At 37.1% G+C, this 24,663-nt stretch overlaps 3 protein-coding genes across 9 annotated transcripts; 2 read left to right on the top strand and 1 right to left on the bottom strand.

Annotated features, from left to right (window-relative positions):
* Positions 1-6,116: 6,116 nt before the first annotated feature.
* On the top strand, positions 6,117-9,175 carry LOC104088064 (heat stress transcription factor A-4c-like). Of its 3 annotated transcripts, none has more exons than XM_009592681.4 (3): positions 6,117-6,240; positions 6,530-7,636; positions 7,959-9,175. In XM_009592681.4, the coding sequence occupies exons 2-3, from the start codon at positions 7,421-7,423 to the stop codon at positions 8,964-8,966; spliced, it is 1,224 nt and encodes a 407-aa protein (XP_009590976.1). In that variant the 5' UTR covers positions 6,117-6,240; positions 6,530-7,420; the 3' UTR covers positions 8,967-9,175. The 3 variants fall into 3 exon arrangements, with proteins under 3 accessions (XP_009590976.1, XP_009590974.1, XP_009590975.1); XM_009592679.4 differs by having other exon boundaries at positions 6,118-6,310; XM_009592680.4 differs by having other exon boundaries at positions 6,118-6,310; positions 6,495-7,636.
* A 5,095-nt stretch (positions 9,176-14,270) lies between these two features.
* On the top strand, positions 14,271-18,033 carry LOC104088063 (uncharacterized). Its single transcript, XM_009592676.4, has 4 exons — positions 14,271-14,588; positions 15,253-15,878; positions 16,330-16,845; positions 17,490-18,033. The coding sequence occupies exons 1-4, from the start codon at positions 14,315-14,317 to the stop codon at positions 17,619-17,621; spliced, it is 1,548 nt and encodes a 515-aa protein (XP_009590971.1). The 5' UTR covers positions 14,271-14,314; the 3' UTR covers positions 17,622-18,033.
* A 616-nt stretch (positions 18,034-18,649) lies between these two features.
* Positions 18,650-24,164, bottom strand: LOC104088061 (uncharacterized). Of its 5 annotated transcripts, none has more exons than XM_009592672.4 (4): positions 23,798-24,164; positions 20,354-20,473; positions 19,072-19,191; positions 18,650-18,990 (listed from the first exon to the last, which is right to left on the bottom strand). In XM_009592672.4, exons 1-4 carry the CDS (start codon positions 23,823-23,825, stop codon positions 18,926-18,928), a joined length of 333 nt encoding a protein of 110 aa, XP_009590967.1. In that variant the 5' UTR covers positions 23,826-24,164; the 3' UTR covers positions 18,650-18,925. The 5 variants fall into 5 exon arrangements, with proteins under 5 accessions (XP_009590967.1, XP_009590969.1, XP_009590966.1 ...); XM_009592674.4 differs by having other exon boundaries at positions 20,354-20,470; positions 23,798-24,162; XM_009592671.4 differs by having other exon boundaries at positions 20,354-20,476; positions 23,798-24,149.
* Positions 24,165-24,663: the final 499 nt, after the last annotated feature.

The raw sequence follows: 24,663 nt of genomic DNA, 5'->3' as shown, positions 1-24,663 counted from the left end.
AATCGGGATCAATAAGAGCATATACATCATGAGTTTGGACAGTCAATATACCTGTGACAACATCTGGAGAAGCCTCTGCATTCTGGCGACCACTCATAGTATAGAAACGGCTGGGTCCTCCTGAACTCTACGCACCACCCCTAGCTGCACCACGCCCTGCTAGTGCTGGAGGGCCTCGAGCTGGAGGGGGTGCTAAAGATGTAGCAGCTACAGGACTGGATGGTTGTGTTATGCCCCTGCCTGCACCCTGGCGGGATGAACGACACTCCCTCTGAATATGACCCCTCAATACGCACCCGTAACATATAGGTAAGTCCATGTAGCAGATCCCCGAGTGCATCCTCCCACACCTGGGGCATGGGGGCCTCCGCTGCTGCGGGAATCTCCCTCCTGGTCGGCCTTGATGGTGGGGTCCCATGCTGCCCTTCTTGGGCCTGAAGCGACTCCCCTGCTGCTGGTTGTGCCCCGCTGGCAGTGCAATGGCTGAAGAATGAGCATGAGACTAGATTGGCCCCGATGACCCTCTCCTGAAAGCTGACCTTCCCCCACCAAATGATTCCTCAAAGTTGCCCGCGGACCGGGCCTTGCTGGTACCCTCTCGCTCCCTTCTGTTCTTCAACTTACGGTCCTCTGTAGCTTGAGAAAATGCTACCATCTTCCCATAGTTCATGTCGAAATTCAAGGCAGTTGTAGCAGCCTCATTGATAACTAAGGGGCTAAGGCCCTGCACAAACCGACGCACTCTAGCCTCCATAGTAGGCAACACGTGAATAACATATTTTGACTGGCGCACGAACTTCATGTGGTACTCCCACACACTCATACTCCCTTGCTTAAAATTCTCAAACTCTGCGGCATGGGCTTCCCTAGTCTCGGCAGGCAAGAAATGGTCTATAAAGGCATCAGCAAACTCATTCCTTTGGGACATCCGCTTTATGTATTCATTCTTTTGTCTTTAAGCGGATCTTGGTTACCTCTACATCGGCCTTGTTCTGGGCCACCATTTCTTCAGCACAGTGGAGGTTATGTCCAACTTGGACTTTAATGCCTCATATTCTCTACCGAGGGCATCCTGCTCTACGACAGCCGAGCTCAGCTATGCTCGAAGACCGTCATTTAGCTGGGACCATTTGTCAGCCTTGTCTTTCGCCACCCGGAGTTGGTTCTCCACTGATGCCAGCTCCGCCTTAGAAGCTTCCTTCTCCGAGGCCAGTCGACCCATTCCACCCTTCTACACTTCGGTCTGGGCCTTGACCTCATCCATCTTGACCCGTAGATGGTCGATCAGATCCATCTTTTGTTGAACCTGCGAAGTCGTATTGTTAGTCATCATGACTAACTACTCATTCTTATCTTCAAAGACCTTTACCTTTTCAACCAAGTCAGCATGATCCCTTTTAAGGGTCGAGGTTTCCTTTCAAGTTTTTTTCCATCTCGGCCTGGAGAATCGGGAGGTCCTTAATGGCCTCGTCTTGTTGCTAGATCAGAAGCTTATACATGTCCGTATTATGTACCTGCTCCTTGATCTCGAACTCGAGTTGGCTGGTTTCCAAGCACTACCGGAGGAAGCTCTCGTGGTGAAGAACTGAAGCATGTAAAGCAATGGAACTAAGAGACATCAAAGGAAAACTTAAGTGATTTATAAGAGGAGTTTGAAGGTGTTAGAGCCTTACCTGGCTCAAAACTTGTTGTGCCTTGTTGAAGAGACTTGACGTGTCCACCTCATTCATCTTTGTCTGGTCCTACGGTCACCAGGCATCGGAGGTAGCTGGATACGCCTATCGGAGCGGACAGGACCCGGGCATCTTCTAGAACTGTGAGAACAACCGTCCTCTTGCGCTCAGGGTCCACACCTGGTGCGGGAAATTGCTTCACTTATCTCGAGCTTGAACTCCTCCCGCTAGCTCCTGAGGTCATGTCCTTCTTCGGGACCTCCAGGTGACCCATCCCCGAGAAATCTTCCAATGTTGACATATCCATGCTATCGAAGATTGAGTGAAGAGGGTCTTCTGCACCTTGTGCTCTTTCGCTTGATTTTTCTTCGCTCGCTTAGGCCTCTTCGAGCATGGACTCAGTATAGGAGGGCGTCTCGATGATATCGATCACACCGGTGGCCTCCTTCAGGAAAGGAACAGTTTCTTGAGAGGTCGTATCATCCATCTCCACTTCAGCCTCTCAAACCGGAAGGGGGTTGGTCTCATGGCCCCTCTCCCCGATTGTCGCTTGTTCCACGATAGGGGTCGATCCGTGGGCGACAAAGATGTCATCTTCTTCGGACTCATACCTGTGCCGATAAAGAAAGTTAGGGTCTGGTACCCTTGACTTGGTATTCTTCTTGGGCTTGCGAGTCCTGGTGGCCGCCCTCTTTTTATCTTCACCTCGGGATTCGGGAAACCTACAGACTTTCTCTTTTTCTTCTTCTCCTCCTTTACGGCAGCCCCGTGTTGTCCCAAGACAGAGGGCTCAACAGGAAAAGACGGATCTTCATCCTTATTAAGTGGCATGAGTTCAGTGGTTTTAGGCAGACCTACAAGAAAAAGAGAAGTTAACACCATGTAAGTTAAAAGTGAGATGATAACAATTTCGGGAAGGAACCTCATCATGAGAACGGGCCTCCCATCCGCCTTTTCAGAGCTTGCACCACGCGTGCTCAGAATAAGGCATCTACTTACAAATCCCTTCAATCCACTCTTTGATTCGAGGGATTGCATCTGGAACTCGGGCAACGGCTGCACGACTACAACCACAAGCAATGAGAAAAAAAGGAAATAAAAGGAGAGGAACACCCAAGAGAGACAATACTTAAGTGATGCGTTCCACTCCTCGGGCAACAGTTGGAACTCAGGGGAAATTAGCTCTTCGGTCTTCACCCGAACGAACCGCCCCTACGAACCTCGGTCTCGGTCCTCGTGAATGCTCGAGAAAGGAGCCTTGCTTGCTTGCCGGGTGGGCTTGATTAGTCCCCCTCAGAAGATTCGGGCGATGTATAAACGGAGTAAATGGTCGAGTGTGAACCAGCGAGACTCGGTGTTGTTCACAAAGTAACGTAAGAGGATCACGATCCTCCAAAAAGATGGGTGGATTTGCCCGAGACAGACCTCGTATCTCTTGCTGAAAGCAAGAACTACGGGATCCACAGGGGTGAGTGTAAATGAGTAAGTGTAAACATTCAGATACCCCTTCACGTGAGTGGTTATATCGTCGTTAGGCCCCGGGACAACTACGTCTTTACCCTCCCACTTACAGTCCGCTCGAACTATGGGTTAAGTTTCTTCGGTGACAGAGCATATGTATCTCGATGCTCCCTCACCCTTGTCTTGTTGGCTAGAGGCCTTTTCGACCTTGAAGTCATCCCCGTTCGAACGACCCCCAGGTATAAAACTTTTTATTGGGGGCTTTGGGGCCACTTCGGGGGCAACCACTTTGGCACCCGCGACCGGGTAGGAAGATGAAGGGGTCATTTGCTGTGGTACGGACTTGGAAGTTTTGGCCATCGTAGATTTGGGAAATGTATGAAGATTTGAAGAAAATGTATGAAGATTTGAATAAGATATATGAAGATTTGAAGGTTAGAAAAGAAAATATGAAGTTTTGGGTCAAAAATCCAAGAAAATATATGAAAGTTTGGGGGTAGAAGATAAAGACGTGAGGATTCAAGAAGTGAGGTATGAAGATTTGAAGAGTTGAAAGCCTTTGCAATGTTCGAAGATAAGGGCTAGGATCAGAAAGTAAAAGAAGTGAACGGGAGTGAAGCTTTTATAGAGGGGAATATAACTAATACGCGACGCTTCACATCCGAAGGCAACCAGCTGATGATCGACACATGTCCGAAGTCAGAGCGACGCGATTGATGGGACGTTTCGACTCATCTGTCATCTCGGTTGTAACGTGCGAAGGAAGGAACAGGGCTCATCTATCGTTTTGCATCATTTCGGCAAACCTGCTCTCTAAGAAACGAGAGACTATCCGTATACAGGTCAAACCGGGTCCAACGTACACCACGATTTCCCGGTGGGTCAAGCGAAGCAAGGATATGATTACACGGGGTCAGAATCAAGGCTGAGAACTTCTTGCACCAAGGCCCGAATAAAATTCTCACCAACGGACTTGATAAAACGACGTACCCCGGGGCCGGAACGGGTTCTGACTTCGAGAAGCGCAGGAACGGTTGCACATGACTAACAGAAGGCCGTGATATCCGCGTCCAACCGGATATCACGACGCTAATCTTGCCCAATTTCGGTAACAGATCAGTAATTAATGAGAGAAGAAGATTTTTACCTTTTTTAGACTTGTACTAGGGGTGAAACTCTCCTACTATATAAATGAGAATCTTTTGTTTGAATAGAGACATTGTAACACGCATACCAAGACAATACAAAATTATTTCTCTGCTTTCTAGCTATTGAAAAGTCTTTATTTTACTTTTGTTTTTTGCTCTTGATTGACTTCAAACCCAAGACCCAATCGAGGGCATAAACTATTGTCCAATCCAAGTTCAAGCTAGGCCATAACATTACTACTGGTTTGACTATTCATAGTGTTTTTAACTCATTTATCTAACGTTCTTGATTATTTGTGTTGAATCAATCCACATATTCTTAAACCGCGTATAAATTCAATTGTTATCTATTTTAAGGGTAAACAAGAATAAACAGCTGATACCTTTATTTTTTCAATATGGATGCAAAACTTTATATGAAACTGTACAATGATATATTTCTTTTACTCTTAAGATTTGCCTATAAAATATCTCAAAATCAAAAAAAGATATATGATCGTAATAAATATATTAGCTTGTGGAGCCGAAAGAATAAGGATATTAAAATATTTAAACAATACTTGCTAATTAAGTATGTGACCATTTACTTCTATAATAGTCATCTTAAATATATTATATTCAAAGCAAAGGGCTATGAATATGTCTAGAGCAATTATTTTAAGAGAAGATCGTATAAAATTTTAAATTACTTATAAAATAAATATATTTATATATCAATTTTATTCTTTTTTTCTGTACAAAATCAAAATCAAGCCAAACCAAATACATATCAATTTTAAGGGTCCGTTTGGCCATAATTCTTTTTCACCTTTTTTAGATTTATTTTTTCAAAATCAGTATTTATCCATGAAAATTTCGAAATTTACTTGAAGTTGAATTTCGAAATTTTTCAAAATTTGAAAAACTCCAAAAACCCGTTTTTCAAAATTTTCACTTCAAATCATTCACAAAAATTCAAAAACAGCTTCAAATTATATTCATGTCCAAACACAACTTTAATTTTTAAATATAATTTTTACTTGTATTTTTTTTTACTTTTTTCTGAAATTTCACAATTCTTATGTCCAAACGCCCATTAAATCGATTTGATTTGCTTTTCAATTTATAGCCTGTTTGGCCAACCTGAAAAAATGAGCTTATTTTGTGAAGTGTTTTTTTCAAAAGTGCTTTTTCAAAATGTACTTCTGGAGAAAAGTAGTTTGTGTTTGAGTAATCAATTTGAAAAGCACTTTTGAACAATAAATCGTGTTTGACCAAGCTTTTCAAAAAGTATTTTTAAGTGTCAAATTACGAACAAAGACATGAAGAGATAAGCTTAAAAGCTAATGTTATATAAGTAGATAAATAATCATAAATATTTATTATTAAAGATAATAATTAAGTTTTTTTATTTAAGTAAACTTGAAAAATAAAATTGAAAAGTACTTTATTCTTTCAAGATAATTTAAATATATCAAAAATCATTCAATAAATATGAAAACTCATCCAAAAAATCATTATATATTACTTAATAATTTAAACTAAGTAAGGTTATCTTGGTATATATAATATTTGCTAAGGATATTTTTGATAGAAAGAAAAGTCAAAACTGTTTCTACTTCTTCTTCTAGGGAGAAACTACTTTTTCTGCTTCTTAAAAACTGCTTCTACTTCGAGTCAAAAACACTTTTATTTCCAAAAAAACTTGGCCAAATACTTCAAATTAAGAAAAAAAAATATTTTTTTGATTGGAAAAAGCTTGGTCAAACATGCTATTAATTCCGTTTTTCCATTTGTTATTTTAGTAAGTACTATACATATCTCCCCCTCTCCCCCCTGCCCTACTCCCTCCCTCATTCCGTTAATTCAGAAAATCCCTATAATATATAATATGGATCCCGATAAACATCCAAATCCGGACGTACCAACGAATCAAAACCCAATGAGAAGAAGTCTTTGGAAGGAAAGGGGAAGTCAAAGTAAACTGTCCTCCTTCTCTCTCTCTTTGTCCGTCTCTTTTTAAGATCATTGTTGAATTTTCTATTTCAGGTAAATTTCTTAGGATTCATTTTTGTGCATATCTGATTATATAACTTTTGTGAGTCTTTGTATTTATGTGTGATTTCAGCTTCTGCTTCAAGTTTGAGAGTAAAAGATTATGTTTTTAACGACTTTGATGTTAATGGGTTTTTGGGAAATTTGACAAGTTTTTGACTTTTCTCATTTTCTGCAGTTTATTGTTTTGACTGTGATTAGTTGTGAACACAGGAAAATTGGGTTTGAAATTTCTGAGGTTTAGTGGGAAAAAAGCTGTTTTTTGGAAGTCAAGTTGATTGAAAAAAAGAGAAAAAAGTGGGAATCTTCTATTGAGTATTGGAATGGAGGGGTCTAATTGGAGTGGAATTATTATGAAGATTCATATGACGGACTCCGACATGTTCAGGATTGAGGCGTAGTTGTTGTTGTTGTATTAAATGAGGATTTTTTTAGCTTTGAGATTATGGGGTTATATGTGAGTTGACTTGTTTTAGGAAAGATTTAGATTGGAAATCAAGTTGATTGCAATTTTTTTGAGCTTTTGGAAATCTTGGTGTTCATTAAAGACAAATTATTGAGTATCGGAATGAAACAGGTCCAATTAGAGAAGAATGATTTTTGAGGATTCATATAACTGAACCCGACTTGCTTTGGATTGAGGCGTAGTTGTTGTTGTTGTTGATGATGTATTACAGAGGAGTTTGAGCTTTGAGATTATGGGGTTATATGTGAGTTGACTTGTTTAAATTGTGGTTAAAGAAAGAAGCTTCGGTATATATTATTGCTTAGTTACATCTGTAGCGGAGGAAATTTGAGATTGATGGTTAGTCATTGAAGTTTCATTGAGTAACAAATAGAAAAAATAGTCTTGAAACTTGGATTCGCGTGAAGTATGATCAGGCCGGAGCTGGGAATTGAATTGGAAAAGTAAATTTGCAAAGAATTTGTATGATCAGGTGGGAGTTGCTTTAGTTGAATTTATCAAAGGAAATCAAGATCTTAACAAATTTTGTCTGGTTTGTACGCATACGCTGGGAATCTAATAAAGTTGATCTTCGTTGTCTGCTGGGATTTCTCCCTTCTAGTTGAGCTTTGCATTGTGATTTGGATTTGATTCTAAAAATGGATGAAGCTCCTTGTAGTGCCAATGCACTGCCTCCGTTTATTGCAAAGACATACGAAATGGTAGATGATCCCTCCACAGATCCAATAGTCTCCTGGAGTTCGAATAATAAAAGTTTCATTGTTTGGAATCCTCCTGATTTTGCAAGAGAATTGTTGCCTAGATACTTCAAACACAATAACTTTTCCAGCTTTATCCGACAGCTAAACACTTATGTAAGAAATCCGTTTTACTTATTCATTTGCAGCGATATTACTTTTCAATTGAGATTCAATCTTTTATGGGATCATTACATTTTTGGGCAGCTTTAAAAAATAATAGCCAGCAAGTGTATACGTTTTGCGTATTAAGTATAAATATATGTATAACATACATGAATATGCATATAATATACATATTATTACATAATTGGTGTATATGTTTTATATATATGGGCTAGCACCCATAATTATTTTCGGCCGACGGGCTAAAAAGGAAAAAGGACCTTCTATTGTATTTTTCTTATTCTCCTATCTTTTGCCTCTCTTGTCAAACTAGGGATTCAGGAAAGTAGATCCTGAACAATGGGAATTTGCGAATGAGGATTTTATTAGAGGTGAGCCACATCTTTTGAAGAATATCCATAGACGGAAACCCGTTCACAGTCATTCTGTACAGAATCTTCATAGCGTTTCATCTGCATTGACTGAATCAGAAAGACAAGGGTATAAGGAAGATATTGAGAAGTTGAAGCATGAAAACGAATCGCTTCATTTAGAATTACAAGGACATAAACAGGATTATCAAGGACTTGAAATGCAAATGCAGGTTTTTACCGAACGTGTCCAACAAGTGAAACACCGACAAAAGAACATGCTATCTACTTTAGCTCAAGCCATAAATAAACCAGGACTGGGTTTGAGTCTCATGCCGCAGCTCGAAATGAATGAAAGAAAGAGACGGTTGCCGGGAAACAACTTTCTTTATAATGAAACTGGCCTTGAAGATAATCAAGCGAGTTCTTCTCCTCAAGATTCGACTAGGGAAAGTATGGATGCGACTTCTCATTTGACTCTCAACAAGGAACTTTTAGATCAGTTGGAATCTTCTTTGACCTTCTGGGAGAATATACTACATGACGTTGATCAAAATGGGATGAGACGGAGCTCTTCAGTGGACTTAGATGCATCTATTAGTTGCGCCGACAGCCCTACTATATCTTATTCACAACTAAATGTCGATATTGGGTCTAACATTTCTGGTATCGACATGAATTCTGAGCCTAACAGAATCACTGTTCCTGAAGTTGCCCTACAAGAAGATCAAGTGGTAGTAATAGGAACTGCTACTAACCGTCAAACAGGAGTAAATGATGTATTCTGGGAACAATTCCTAACCGAGAACCCTGGTTCGACTGAATCTGATGTAAAGCCAGAACGGGAAGATTTTGATAGCCAAAAAAGTGAATCCAAAACAGTTGAGCACGGGAAATCTTGGTGGAAAATGAAGAGTGTAAATAGCCTTACAGAACAGTTGGGACATCTTACTCCAGCGGAGCGAACGTAATGTGGTAGGTTATGTGCTATTTTGGATATAGTAAATGTTTTCTGAATGTTTTTTTTGCCTCTGGCTTGTTGTAAATCTGGAGAAAGTGATCTATCAGAGAGTAGATAGAATTTTGGTATATTAACCTTCTTTTGTTTTTACCCTTGTTGGACATGGCGTGATATAGAGAATGATAAAATTTTGGTATATTAACACTATATACTTCTGAATCTTGTGCAAGCTTAAGCGATTCATATTTGGTTTTACTGATCATGTTATGAGATGCAGAAGAATGATTTGTTTTTCAATCTAAATTCCGTTCATGTTGTTAGTATTATCCTCAATCAAGTAATGGATTTAAACTGTTTATATTGCTAACCGGTAGATATAGCTTATGTATACACGCCCAAACACACGACAACTTCTAATACATAGCATTCCATTTTGGTGGTAACTTTGTAGTTTAAGAAACTTGTGGTTCTGTTTAAGAATGATGAGAGTTTTGCCTCTATCCCTCAAAGACGATTTCGTCATGATATTTTTTCTGCTAGCTCATAGAAACAGAAGGAAGAGGAGCTTGGAGCAACGGTAAAGTTGTCTCCGTTTGTCCTATAGGTCACGGGTTCGAGCCGTGGAATCAACCACTGATGCTTGTATCAGGGTAGACTGCCTACATCACAAACCCTTGAGGTGCGGCCCTTCTCCGGACCCTGCATAAACGCGGGATACTTCGTGCATCGGGCTGTCCTTTTTTTCTTAGAAACAGAAGAAATTATGTGAGCAGGGGAGTCGACTACTGAAATTATGTGTGAGTGTGAATGCAGTAACTTTTTCTTTTGGGGGTTTGTTTGGGGGGGGGGGGGTATATATTCTTCAACTTCTTACTCTTTTTGTCAAATTAAATATGGCCAGATGTTGCATTTCATTGTTATAGAACTTAATTAGATGAAAGGAGAAACCTTTGCCCTGCTGTCAAGGGTATGAACTCTGGTTTATACACAATTGCTTGGCATTAAACCTAATCCATTCCTGCCCCTAAGAATGGTTTACCAGGCCTTGGATAATCTTCCCAATGAGGAAGTACTTTCTGCTCAACGTATTCAGTAGCTCACACCATTTCCTGGTGGTTATTTTATGTTGACTACATACACTGATTTATGTGGTGCAATTTCCTCAAAAGATTGCCAATAGATATCAGCAACGATGGAACATTACTTGTGCACTAATGCTAATCTGTCAACTTTTCATCGTTTTGGCTGATGTTTCTTGTTTGTTGTTTTCCACATTTGACTAGTGTATAACTTCTTAGGCCTGAAATAGCCTGTGAAACATTGAATTATAATCTCTTTTATGTCATCAAAGTCGAAAAGGATAGTTTTTATATGGTGGCTGACGCATATTGTTGGTCTGGAGTTGAGAAAGTTGTTATGGCTGCAAATCCAGATATCCTGAAGTGCCTTGGGAGACGACTGAGCTGGATCCGAGAGTCTTATGGTGAGAATGCGAGTGGCTTAAGTTACGATAATCCGAAGAGTTGTTTCCGCGAGACTTGAGGTTAAACGAGTCTTGCATCTGAAATAGTTGAGGATGCTCATGAAGTTTCCGATGATCTTACATGCAGGTTCATTGTTTTGTACTAACAGTTCAGCTCTGCTGTTTATGCTGTTATACAGTTTTACCCTGGATTGCTTGAATTTAGTGTTCGCCGATGTTAACCTGTTTGATCCTTCATCAGCTTCTATTTATAGCTAGCTGTTAGATACTTTATTGTTATCTGCAGTTCCTTGCTACTCAGCCATTTGACACCTCAATGGCTGGTTGATTTTATATGCTGGTTCCTTATGGTTGAAATTGTATATAGGATCTGCAACTAAGGGTGTGGTTTGGCGATCAATGAAGTAGGTGAAAACCTTAGAGAGACCAGTGTTCTAATCTGCCGACATGGGTGGAACTAGATAGAGTGAAGGGACCGGACCCCGTCATCGGAAAATTACACAATATAAATAGAGTAAAAATGATCTTTGTTGGCTATACGTGAGTTGTTGAATCCCCTTGACATGAAGAAAAATTCACGTATAACAGTAAAGGGGTCCAAAATTGCTTTAGGTCGTAGGTTCAAATTCCAACTGTGACATTCTAGAATTTTCCCTTCGTATAAATTTCTGGTTCTGTCACTGTCTGTAGAGAAAAAAGAAGTTAGGTGATCTCTTTTTATCTGTCTGAGTCTTGTCGTGCGGAGTTATTCGTTACGTATGTTGGTGGGAGGTATCAACTATCCAATGAAATAATTGATGTGCGAGTATGTTAGCCGGGACACAACTGGCTTTCGAAAACAATATAGGATATGCTATGTGAAAGTCGAAGGGAAGCCTTGGCGTAACTGGTAAAGTTGTTGTCATGTGATCAGGAAGTCACGGGTTCGAGCCGTGGAGACAGCCTCTTGTAGAAATGCATGTAAGGCTGCGTACAATAGATCTTTGTGATCCGGCCCTTAGCGGAAGCGTAGTGCACCGGGCTGTCCTTTTTTTTTTTTTTAATGTGAAAATCTTGGAATGCCTTAGATGCTAAAACCAGCCCAGCATTATTCACCCATTACTTTTAACTTTTTTCATTGTGGAGAAGTTTGTACACACAGAGAGCAAAAGAATGGGGTAAAACCATGTGGTGGGGGTTGTTAGTTAGTCTTCAAAGGTGGGCTCTTAAACTAAGTAATTGGTCTTTGTCTGAAATTACTATCTTCCTATCAAAAGGAAATAATAGCAGTCAAATATTTGATGCTCTGTTTGGCCTTTGAGAAACAAAAAAGGCCAAAAACATATCTAAGCAAAGAGAGTGATTGGTTGTCTAGTTGTCTATGAAGTTGCGTAGAGCTGTTTGAGTCAACAATTTATTAGACCATAAAGCATAAGATTCTTGACGGTGAAGGCGCCATGTGTGCTAAGCTCTCGTCATGCGTGCGGGATCCGGAAAAGGGACGGACCATATAGGTTTATCGTACATAACCTTACCCTGTATTTCTGCAAGAGTATGTTTCCACGGCTTGAACCCGTGACCTCTTAGTCACATGACAACAATTTTACCAGTTACGCCAAGACTCCCCTTCAAGATTCTTGATGGTAAAAGAAATATAAAATTTTCACTTTATTACTAAACAACATGTTATATTAAGGGTCAATTACACTAAACACCCCTATATTATATGACTCAATTTCGAATACATCTCCCATATTATAAAATTAAACACTTACATTCCTTATACTATGAAAATTTTACACTTACATCCCGTATGAGGTGTAACCATAATTAAGTATATGTTAATAATCTCTAAAGTGTTTTCCACAATTCAAAATTTTGTTTGACATCCTCATTGTTCAATCAACACAGTATCATTTGCAAATAGGTGCACCATAGAAGCTTACGTGGAAACCGAACTAAAAGGAAAGGTTTTTTTTTTGAGTCGCAAATTATCTTTGGTTGGCAAAATTCTCTGTACAAGTGATACGGCGTTAACTGAAACATTTGAATAACAACAATCAAATTATAATAAGTTTAATAGATACCATTCAATTCTAACACATCAAGAATGTTATAAAGTTCTACTCAAAATATGATGTTAATAAATAATGGTTACATATAAAATTAAGAATTTAATCTGGAGAAAAATAAATTAAGTCGTGTGTATCCTTGCTTCAGAGGGTTTGTGGTGGAAGATTTAACCATTACTTACTTCACATGTCCATTTTTCTGACACGCTCCTCTACACCGTATCATAGGATAATCCCCTTTTCTCATCGAAAAACTTAAATTATAATAATTATGTTAGTTCAGATCTATCTTTTTGTCGGAACCTTGCCAAATGGTGATTTAATGTATGAAAAGAGCCTAAAATTCCAATCCTATAGCAAATGGTTCAAAGTGGAGTTGCTAAAGACATCCTCAAATGGATATATGATCAATAATGGTGCTCCATCTACCCTATCTTCTTGTGGGGTTGGATTTGGTAATATAAAGTTCAGAAAAACCAAAGAAATTCTCAAAGTTTAGTATTTTCTTGGAAAAGAATATTTGCATCTTAAGTTATCTAAAACACGATACTTGTACTTTCTGTTACCTCTAACATGATAAAAAGCATCCTTTGAGTTCAAGAATTCCCATTTTTCTTCCTCAACAAGTTCTTGCCCTCTCCGGACGGATCCAAAATTTAAATTTTACGGTCTCAATCTTTAAATTTTGTACCACCGGACCCATTACACTTTTAAAATTAAGGAATATTTGTCGAAATTAGTGATTGTCTACTTGTATATTTATGTTTCAAATAGAAACTTGTTTTAATATACATGTGAAATAGAGAACAAAGTTTTCTTTTTCCCTCCATTGCTTTTGAGTTGGATCAATAAATTTCTAGTTAAGTCCACAAAACAGTTAAAGTGAACGTATATTAGTTCACAGAAAGATAAGGCAGTCAACATCTAATTTGTTAGGTGATGTTGCTGACAATTGGACCTTTCTTTTCAGAGGTTTTGGTAAAAAGATACTTTAAAACATTGATTGCAAAATCAAGTTGGAACCTAACCAATCATGAGAAAAGTGGAGCAAATGTCAACAACAAAACCAGCTGCATAGCATAATTTACAATCCCTTGTATAGTCGTAAACCAAAGGTAAAAACACTACAACAAAAATAATATATCTAGTGAAATTTCACAAGCGGGATCGGAAAAGAATTGTATGTATGCAGACTTTATCCCTACTTTGTAAAGGTAAAGACAGAGGCGGTGCAATGTATCATCACCAGGTTCAACTGTACTTTTGACGCGGTGCATAAATTTATATATAAAAATTTACTAATATTAATTAATATATAACAATATGAACCCATAACTTTAAAAATACAATGAGTTCAATGTTAAAAACTTTAAATATTGAACCCATAAAACTTAAATACTAGATTCCCGTTGGGTAAATAGGCTATTTCCGATACACTCCAGTTTAATGAAAGTATAATCACAGTAGTTATGACAAGAGAAAACACTACAACAAAAACAAATAATAGAAATTAACGATGGAAAAATTTCGTCTCCAAACACCAATAATCTGTTGTTAATCCTATTTAGCGACGAACTATCAGAAAATCCTATTTACCGACGGATTAGCACAAAATCCTTAGGCCACTGCTGTTTTTTTTTTTTGGAAGGACAGATGTTCAAAGAAGTTGGCTTAAAAAAGTTAATGAAACAATAAAGTGAGTAGTTGTCAATTTCACATAGAAATCTAAACTACAGTACACATTTTAAAATAATGTCCTTCCTTTTGTAGTTGTCCATGGTTTTGTATTTATAGCAAGCTGTACATAGGCTAAAAAACTTACCAATGGCTCAACATGTAACTTCTTCTTGTTCTTGGTTTATTTTTCTTTCTCTTCTTGCAATCAAATTAGTGTCTTTTTCTGTAGTTTCTTCTTTAAGTATTAATGGAAATGACTACATCTCGGCCGTGGGCGATCCAGGGATGAGAAGGGATGGGCTAAGAGTTGCAATAGAAGCATGGAATCAATGCAATGAAGTTGGAGAAGAAGTAACTAAAATGGGCAGTCCAAGAGCTGCTGATTGCTTTGATGTCTATAAAGCTTCTCCTCAATCACAAGGTCAGTTGATGTTCAGAGCCGGATTCAGAATTTAAACTTAATAACGTTCAAAGATTGTGCGTTCTTTCAAAATATGAGTTCAACACTTAATCTTTAAACTACTTTTCTTGGTTTTTTTTACATATATATATATTTAGGGGTCTTTTGGTTACAAAGTGGGATATACAAGGATTAACAATCCCATGATTATAATTTTGGGGTCGTCAATCCCGCATCCAATTTGGAATAGTTAATACCACCATTTTGTTATAAAATTTGTACCGATATTAGCTAATACCAGTAACCAAAGATGGAATAAATACAATCTCAAATTCTATCCCGAGATTATAATCCTAATTCTAGTAACCAAACGACCCCTTATAGTCTATGCTAATAATAAGTTAAGTTGAACTGGCTCCTAACACTCTAGGTCTGCCTTCGAGTTGAGTTCCTTATTTCAAGGGCTTTTTTCACTTTCAGCCCGCTCTAGAAATTATTTACATTCGGTAGCCGAAAAAGTGTATAAAATTTGTATAATTTTTGTATATAACATACAGAATGTATATATACAAAATATATATATATATCGGCTATTATTTTGAGAGCGACTATACAGTGTCACTTTCGCATATTTTTTTTTCCAATCATTTAGGTTGTCTTGTGATTTAATGGCTATGCTTTACAGGGGCAAATAATTGTTCACTTTGCAGTGCAATACCATACATGTTGGTACATAGAGTGACAGAGGAGGAAAACAGGTTAGGGATAGGAAAACCTTTTCTTGGATTGGAGAAAAAGGCAATTCTTGATATTGACCAATATGCAGCACAAAAAGAACTCTATTTGGGATCAAAATGTGAAGTTCAAGACAAGCCAAAACCATGGCAATTTTGGATGATCATGCTTAAAAATGGAAATATGGATACTTATGCTGCGAAATGTCCGAAAAACGGTCAAAAAATAGGTCCATATGGTCCAGATAACAGATTTCCATGTTTTGGCAAAGGATGTATGAACCAGCCATTGATTTTTCACAATTACACAACATTACAAGGTTTTAATAGGACTACACTTAAGGGAAGTTTTTATGGAACATGGGATTTGAATAGTAGATTGAGTAAAACAAGAGAAGAGAATATTTCTTTCTATTCTGTTAAATGGCAGAAAGAAATAGGAAAAGGAAGTTGGATTTTTCACCATGTGTTGAGGACATCAACTAAGTATCCTTGGCTTATGCTTTACCTAAGATCAGATGCCACATTTGGTTTTTCTGGTGGATACCATTATCCAACTAGGGGCATGTCAAAAATTGTGAGTACACTTTAATTTTCTAACTCTTGTCTGCTACATATGTGGGAAAATGGTCAAAAATACATCTCTATTATACGAAATATCATAATTTTAACCTCCGTTATATTCTTTTAGGTCATTCATACCCTTGTCGTTAGTAAATCATTTCGTATTTGTCCTCGACCCTAACGAAGCTCCAACCTGAAGTGTAAAGGAGGATAAATTTTACATTATAGCCAAAAGTAGAGGAGTAACTTAGCAAATCCATTCAGTCCATGTTAGAGCTCCATTAAAGTTTGAGTCAAATACGACATGATTTACTAATGATAAGAGCATGAATGACCAGAAAGTATAACAAAAGGTAAAATTAAGATATTTCGTATAGCTGATGTGTAAATTTGGACCTTTTTCCTTATTTTAAGTACTCACCCCTATGAATCTTTGAGATTATTGCTACTTTTGTGTTTTGCAGATACCAGAATCACCAAATTTTAAGGTGAGATTCACATTGAATGTGATAAGGGGAGGAGGTCCAAGCAGCCAATTTTACTTAATGGACATGGGAAGTTGTTGGAAGAACAATGGAAATCCATGTGATGGCAATGTAACATCCGACGTTACGCGATACAACGAGATGATCCTGAATCCAGAAACACCATCTTGGTGCAAACCAGATAGCCCAAAATTATGTCCACCATATCACATTTTCCCTAATGGAACAAGAATTCATCGAAACGATACGACTCATTTTCCCTATGAGGCTTATCATATGTATTGTGCACCTGGAAATGGAGAACATATTGAACAGCCTAGTGTTCATTGTGATCCTTATAGTAATCCTCAGCCTCAGGAAATTCTGCAGATTTTGCCACATCCTGTTTGGGGAGATTATGGTTATCCTACTAGGAAAGGAGATGGTTGGATTGGAGATCCAAGAACATGGGAACTTGATGTTGGGAGGTTGTCACATTCACTTTATTTTTACCAGGTTTGGATCAATCCGCTCTTTTCTTGATTTAGTTTAAGTTCTTTGCACTAATAGTATTAAAAATTATTTATATAATCAGATTTTTATAAGGTAATTATAGGTAAATCTTGATCAGCATTAATTAGTAACGTAGTAAAAATGGTAATTTACCTGCTATCACAAGTTATACTACACTGTCGGTGTAAAATATCTTTACTATATATCATTATTCTCTAACCATGATTTGGAAAACTTGTCCTAGGATAAAGTTAAATAGTGAAAGTAGACTTGTTTACTACTTCCTTCATCCCAATTTATGTGACGGTATTTGAATCTTGAGAGTCAAACGAGTTGTTCTTTGACTGCTATTTTTGATGTCTTTTAAATATTTTGAATTATTTATTATTATAACTTATAGTACTTTAAATATGTTTTTCAAATATGTAAATTTTATTTTAAAAATTTAAAGATTCTATGTTCAAATACGTGATCAAAATTAAAAAAAAATAAATTTCGAAAAAAAAGTGTCATATAAATTGGGACAAATAGAGTAAAATGCTAGAACAATACTCGAGAAAAAAGACAAGATAATAGAAGGGATGGGCTAATGGCAAGATTACTTAGAAAATACACTAAAATTAATGATGGAACATGTTTTGTTTTAGGATCCAGGAACTAAACCAGCAAGGAGGAAATGGAGTTCAATTAATTTGGGAACAGAAATTTATAAAGATCCAAATCAAGTGGCAGAGTGGACTGTTACTGATTTTGACATTCTTGTACCTAAGAAAAAGTAGTAGCAGTAGACAAGGAAGGGGGATTAATTTCTTTTTTCTTTCTTATTCATTTTTACGGAGGGGAGCCTTGGAGCAACGGTAAAATTATTTTCGTGTAACCTATAGGTCACGGGTTCGGGCCGTGGAATCAGCCACTGATGCTTGCATCAAGATAGACTACCTACATCAAACCCTTGGGTTGCGACCCTTTTCCGAACTCTGCGTGAATACTGGATGCTTCATGTATGGGAAGATTCAATTCAATGTGGTCTGAAGAAAGACCACAAGTTTTCCCCAAGGGATGTATTTTTAATTTTTTTGTATCCAATTGTGTACTTGGATGTTTTTTTTTTTTTTTTTTTTGTGTACTTGAAATTGAGATATGGAAAGAAGCTTCTCACTGATTTTCTTTCATGGAAATTAGTTATTTAAATTTCTGGTTTGAGCAATTTAGCTTTGGCTTAAAGTGGAAGTGGTTGAACCAAACCTTCTAACAACTAACTAGTTGTAAAGTCACAATGGTGAATCTGGAGAGATGTCATCAAATCAAATATAAAACAGTCAAACATATCATAAAGTTGATTTTAAAATGATTAGTTTGATGATCTAAAAGATTAGAAACAAATCAACTACTATCCACCAATAAAACATCAAATCAAGCTTGATTATCATAAACAGTGATTTCGAGTTCGAGCCCCGAAAATAGATAACTCCGAGTTCGAGCCCCGAAAATAGATAACTCTTAATGGGGACTGTTTCCTCCTTTATAATGGATCTTAATCTGAATTAGTCAAGTCATTACTTATTAAACTCTGAATACTAAATAATTAAACCCACAAACAAAGAAGGTAAAACCAACTTGTTTGGCAAATCTTTGCAAGTGGAAAGCATAGATGAATATTTTTGGGATCTTTATACAAATAGTCGGCCGAATTTATATTTTTACTTTTCCTAGCCGGTATACATAAATTATATACTGATTATAAATGGTTAAACACGAGTTATACATGAATTATACACAACTTTTGATTTCTGAGAAACAAGCAAAATTTGACTCATTTCCTTTGCCAAGTTGAACTAGCTCAATAAGAGAATTTTAGCAAAAGGTACAGACAAAAGTGGAACTTTATGCTACAACCTCCAATTCCATATTGTGTCCAAAATAATACCCTGATGCATTGTTGCTGTTCTATTTCTGGGGACATAGTTTTTTTGATATCTTGAAATAGAACTATCATGCAGAAAACAATATCAATTGTTGAAAGAAATAACTTGTGACAGTAATTTACAACAATTTACAGTCTCAACAGGAAGCACTTGTCTTTTCAGCTTTCGCGATTCAAATTAGTTGGCTCGCTCAAAACATATTTGGGCAACTCGTACTTGGCGCCTGTAATAGAACAATAGATGATATAGTGAGATTACAGAGAAAGGAAGTTAAAAGTGTTTGGCAAAGAGTATTACTACGAACCTCTCTCGTCATAGCATACTGTTAAATCGGGGGCTTGAACAATTACCCCAGCACTGTCGACAATTGCTTGTGCAAGGTTTATATCCGACTCTGCTGCAGCTCGGAGTGCATCCCAGATCTCTGAAGAGGGAGAAACAATGTTTTAAGTCTTTTACGTTATTTTCATCTTCTATACTGTTTTATGAATTGACCTACCTTCTACGTACAAATAGTACTCCCTCCATCCCAATTTATGTAGCATCGTTTGACTTGGCACGAAATTTAAGAAGAAAAGGAAGACTTTTTAAATTTGCGTCTAAAATAAGCCTTAGACATTTGTGTGGACATACATCATCTCATTCAGGGTAAACCAGAAATTTTGAAGATAAATTGTTTCTAAATACAGAAAGGTGACATTCTTTTTGGAACACACTAAAAAAAAAAGAGTGCCACATAAATTGGGACAGAGGGAGTATATTCATTAGTGGCAGCAGTTCAATTACCTCTCCAACACGAGAATCAACAATGTCATTTTAATCTCAAAGCTCTAGCTATTCCCAAGGTGAAACAGTACAAATACATTCGACGTTGCATTTTGTATAAGAGAGTGATGTGTAACATGAAAGACGAAGGAGTTCAATGCGTTGAATGGTATCTCAAATGCATGGACCGATAATAAATAGACTGATACGCTAGTGAGCCTATCTTGAAGTGATTACTGAGCTAGATTGTTAAAATAAAAGGTCAAAGCATTCATAACTACTCAAAAGTGATACGCACAACACTATATTATCAATGAAGATCCTTTTGATCAATGCAATTCCACCCAAATATCAATATATATTGTAAAACATCTTTTCTATTTCTTTAAAAAGAAATTGTCAAACATGTAACTTATGCTTCCAGATTCTAGAGTTGACATACCAATAACTGTGAAAGGACGAACTTCATAGTTATATTGATGCAAAATTTAGAAGTATATTTCAATTTGTAAAGTTGTTGAATCAGGCCATGCACTTCTGGCTCTACTTAACCAGTTATTCAAGAAATTCCGAAACTAGTAATTAAAAAAGGGCAGTCCGGTGCACTAAGCTCGCGCTATGTGTGGGGTCCGGGAAGGGCCAGACCACAAGGGTCTATTGTACGCAACCTTACCCTGTATTTCTGCAAGAGGCTGTTTCCACGGTTTGAACCAGTGACCTCCTGATCACATGGCAGCAACTATACCAGTTACGCCAAGGCTCCCGTTAAGAAACTAGTAATTAGTATATCAGTAAAAATTCCCATATTCTGTGAAGATTACCTTTTCGACCCCCATAGTGTGGTGCTGTGTCCCAAAATTCGTCACGCAACCGTACAAGCTGATCCCTCGTAATAGGTTCCGAATGCTTCCAAGGCTTTGGTTTTCGTATCTGCTTAGCTGCTTCTACAATCAAGAAGCAAGGTCAGATGTTCGTGAAGTTCAAGAGTACTGTTAAAGCAAATATTTCACATAAGTTAAAAAGATATGGTCAATGATCTGTCGATTTTAGATACTCAACAAATTGAATGATGAACTACCACTACCAAAAATTTTTGGTTTCCCAGCCGGTGTCCGGTACCTTCATTGGAGCCCGACTATATCCGGAATCGCGCCGCGTTAGGCCCCATTCGGGGGAAGCGCTCCCTAAAAACGATTTTTCCATACTCAGGGCTCGAACCCGAGACCTCCGGTTAAGGGAAGAACAGCCCCATCACTACTAGAAATTGTGTGCCCTTCCCTAATGTTCTGAAAGTAAATACTGTAAAAGAGTAATGAACTAATAATTCCAGTCTTAATGTCCTAACGTTCCTCGGCCAGTTTATTTGAGCAAAGAACGGCTAGTCCCTATTTGACAAGGCGGCTTATATATCTGGAAGAAAACATCCGTTCTGGAGTTATAGATAGGCACCTCTATTTTGATGACATTCAGATAGTCATTTTACCTTCAATTTCATATGCATGTTACTTAGGATTTAGGAATACACAGAAAATAGCAGGCAGCACGAAGTCGTGGGAAAGCATAATTGCAGATCTGATGTGTCAATCCATTCAGGCGCATCCTTTTTGCACGCACCCTATATATTCTATAGTCTTGTAATTATAGAATCCCTTTTGTATGATGGATTCCGATTCTTATGCTACCTGTTAATCACTCAGAAATTTAATATATTTTGGAAGCATAAGTTGGGTATAACTTCTGCCCATATTTTCTCATTGTTTAATCAGCTTATAATTAATTAAGCAGGCAATATTCCTCCTTTAACACTAAAATCTTCACTTTATAAGTAATGTATCTCTTTTTCCTTCTAAAAGGGATTCCTTACTACACTATAGCACACACTTCATACAACCCTGTGCTTTAAATAAGCCTTTTTTAAAATAATGTAACGAGAACGAAAATGATAAACAAAAATGTGATGGCGTTTGGAGGCGAATTTTTGAATGAAAGAGTTAAAGCGGGTAGCTTGTGAAAAGCAAAATTTGGCTAAAAAGGGAACAAAAATCACTTTTCAGATGCAAAAAACACACATAGAACTGCAACAAATCCGTACAATGATGCCATTTTACATTTGCTGTTTAAGGCTTCAGATTTGTAGGGCAATAAGCCATTAATGGCAAGAACAAATACAAACTACTAACTATGTGATAACAGGTGAGTATGACAGGCATAACAGGGAAATGACTAAGTGACCTAAGTATTCATCTAACATTCAACTTCCTAGGAATATGATCTTTAATAGACGCTGACGGGATGATCTCACTCACTTTCAGCTGTAAACAGCAAAGCAGGGATGTACGACTTCTGCTACATAAAGTTTCAATTTTACGGAAAACAAAAAAAAGGGTAATTGAAGGTTGTTACGATCATTCACTTAGGAGGAAAATAATCCAAAGTCACTACAAACTGAAGTGTGAAGATCGTTGTCACAAGAAACAAAGCACTTGCCATAATAATAACATCAGAACTATACAGAGAATGAAGAGGAAAAGGCTAGAAAGTAGAAAACAATGAAACATGTAGCACCAAGACTACTGAAAAGATGAAAAGAAAGCAGTAGTAACAAGCAGTAACAACAACAAGATAATAAAAAAACGAAGCGAAAGGAACAACATGTAGTAGCAGAAATCTACCAATAACAGAATACAAGACTAACACTAATACTACTGGTATGGGAAAAAGACACTCTCGACTACCTACTAGCCTTATACCTTAATTCTTGACCAAGCAAAGGAAGCAAGATGTGCTAACAAATTTCACAAATTATGCACTGAAAAATGGGGGTCTGACTGGAAACGAGATGACAATCAGACCACCCTAATCAGGGCAAACTAGTACAATATGAACTCATACACTGAACTTGCTCAGATGCATTTTCTCTTGGACTCTGATTAAGAAGACTAAATCCTATGTTGTCAACTGTAGGTAAAAAAGTATCCACACTGAATTCAATGATCTCTAATCAACCTAAAAATCTCCCCTGTGATGGGCTAACAACCTGAATTCTACCTCACTAAAAGCCTACTACTTGAATCCTGACTCGGAAAAAGCCTAACAACTTAAATCAATTCTCATTGACTTGTATCTCAACTGTATTCACAACCAAATGCTAGATTTTAATATTTTCCCTCAAATTACTTAACGAATTTATTTCAGTCCTTCCCTTCTACTCCTCCATCTATAGCTTCTCCATCAGAACCAAAATACGATGCTGCAAAACACATTACGGATCAAAATGTGCGCCAGTCTGAACTTAGGAAAAGGCAACTTTTATTTCCCACAATGGGTTCTCCAACTTAAACTTTATTGTCATATTTTTAGTCAATAAAGATGATTCATAGAGCTGACCTCAACTAGTTCCAAGTTGAGGCATCACTGATATGTCAATTCTTTAGTTAAATAAGCAATCCACCATCATCTCTACAACCACAACCTTAACCATCAGCCTAAAACACTCACATTATGTACTAAAGAGGATATTTCAATTAAACAAATAGTACTAATATCTCCTTACACCTAATTCATCAGAAGACTATTTCTCAAACATCACATACCTAAGCACGAATAAAAGTCATACAAACAACAACAGCCACGTGCCCCATCCTACTCAGGTCAGAGCTAAGTTAGTGATGCTTTCGGCAACTGGACTTTTGCCATCTATGGTGCAGCATTCGTGTTGTTTCACCTAGCAACACTATGCTTGTCTTGCTCTCTCACAACTACAACAACTACTACTACTAGGCCTTAATCCCGAATTAGTTGGGCTCAGCTATACGAATCCTCTATATCCATCGTACCATTTGAGCCTGTTTCATAATTTGTATTTTAAATTGTGGTTTAACAAGAAAACAGTTAAAAGATCTTTCTTTTAATGATGATGGTATCCGGGCCCGCTTGCGTACATCTACACTATCTATTACACCTATAACCTATTATCTCCCACCAGCACAGCACAGGTACCGGGTAGCTCTTCTCAACCAAGCTTAGACAGACAGTAAAAAGTCACCTAATAATAATTAAAAGATCTTGAGAAGGAAATGCCCAGAAATGAGCAAAAACAATAAAAGCAACCAACTTTAGAACAAATGCAAATCCATTAACTAACAGAACTGTGAACTAACATAAAAACTAACACCATATATCTAAATAACAAATTGGGTATAACTAAAATTTGGCAAAAATAAATACTTTCACCAATAATACTAACAAGAAAGCAAGAACAGTACCACTTTCTTTGGATCCAGCACAACCCATTTCAAGAATCCCCCAGAAACTAGTTTTCAACAGAAATTAAAGAGGGAAATGAACTATTTACATAAATTTCTGTTGTGGGAAAGTTTATATTATATGTATAAAGAGAGAAAACAAATGGGATTTTGAGTTGGTTTTGTGAATCTTTTGAGGAGTAATTTTGCGTGCTTACCACTCTCAGTGACAGCTATGTACATATATAGAATGTATATATCTACTTTATTTGCAGAAGTTTTTTACTAGATATTTGGTAAAAATAGAAGCTTCATTTTTGTGGAGAGAAGAAGGAAGATGTGGAACTAAAGGAAGAGAGTCCACAATGATTCCAACTTAGTATTTGACACCTAGGATTTATTAGAGGGATTTCTAGTACATTATTTTTTTATTTTTTTTTCGGTTACCTTATTATTTATTTTTATTATTGTTTTTTGCTATTGTTTTTTTTTCCTTTTACATGTATCTATTATTGTATTTCTTTGACAATGCTATGACTATGCTTTTACTAAACTCTATCAGAAATAATCTCTCTACTTTCACAAGACAGGGGTAAGATCTTACATTCACACAGACTTCACTAACGAGATTACACTAGAACTGTTATTGATTGGTTGGTTGGTTATATCACATAATTAATAATTAATCCCAGAAAAAATACACTGCATAAAACAATACTCCATCCATCACAATTTATATGACACTATTTGGTTAGGCATAAATTTTTTTAAAAAATAATACTTTTGAAACTTGTGTCTTATATATTTATGTGACTAAAAATCATCCCATTAAAAATAAAAATATGCACTTTAAAGTTAAATTATCATTAAATATAAAAAAGTGTCCT

Source organism: Nicotiana tomentosiformis, unplaced genomic scaffold (assembly GCF_000390325.3).
Source record: "Nicotiana tomentosiformis unplaced genomic scaffold, ASM39032v3 Un00288, whole genome shotgun sequence".
Lineage (NCBI taxonomy): Eukaryota > Viridiplantae > Streptophyta > Magnoliopsida > Solanales > Solanaceae > Nicotiana > Nicotiana tomentosiformis.
Note: the sequence above shows the minus strand (reverse complement) of the source record. Positions and strands in the feature narration are given on the sequence as shown.

Coding starts and splice junctions, on each gene's coding strand:
- LOC104088064 (XM_009592681.4), top strand. CDS start 7,421: ATGGATGAAGCTCCTTGTAGTGCCAATGCACTGCCTCCGTTTATTGCA. Junction 7,637..7,958: donor TCCGACAGCTAAACACTTAT/GTAAGAAATCCG, acceptor TTGTCAAACTAG/GGATTCAGGAAAGTAGATCC.
- LOC104088063 (XM_009592676.4), top strand. CDS start 14,315: ATGGCTCAACATGTAACTTCTTCTTGTTCTTGGTTTATTTTTCTTTCT. Junction 14,589..15,252: donor AGCTTCTCCTCAATCACAAG/GTCAGTTGATGT, acceptor TATGCTTTACAG/GGGCAAATAATTGTTCACTT. Junction 16,846..17,489: donor ATTCACTTTATTTTTACCAG/GTTTGGATCAAT, acceptor GTTTTGTTTTAG/GATCCAGGAACTAAACCAGC.
- LOC104088061 (XM_009592671.4), bottom strand. CDS start 23,825: ATGGGTTGTGCTGGATCCAAAGAAAGTG. Junction 20,477..23,797: donor TGCTGGATCCAAAGAAAGTG/GTACTGTTCTTG, acceptor TCTTGATTGTAG/AAGCAGCTAAGCAGATACGA. Junction 19,192..20,353: donor ACACTATGGGGGTCGAAAAG/GTAATCTTCACA, acceptor CTCCCTCTTCAG/AGATCTGGGATGCACTCCGA.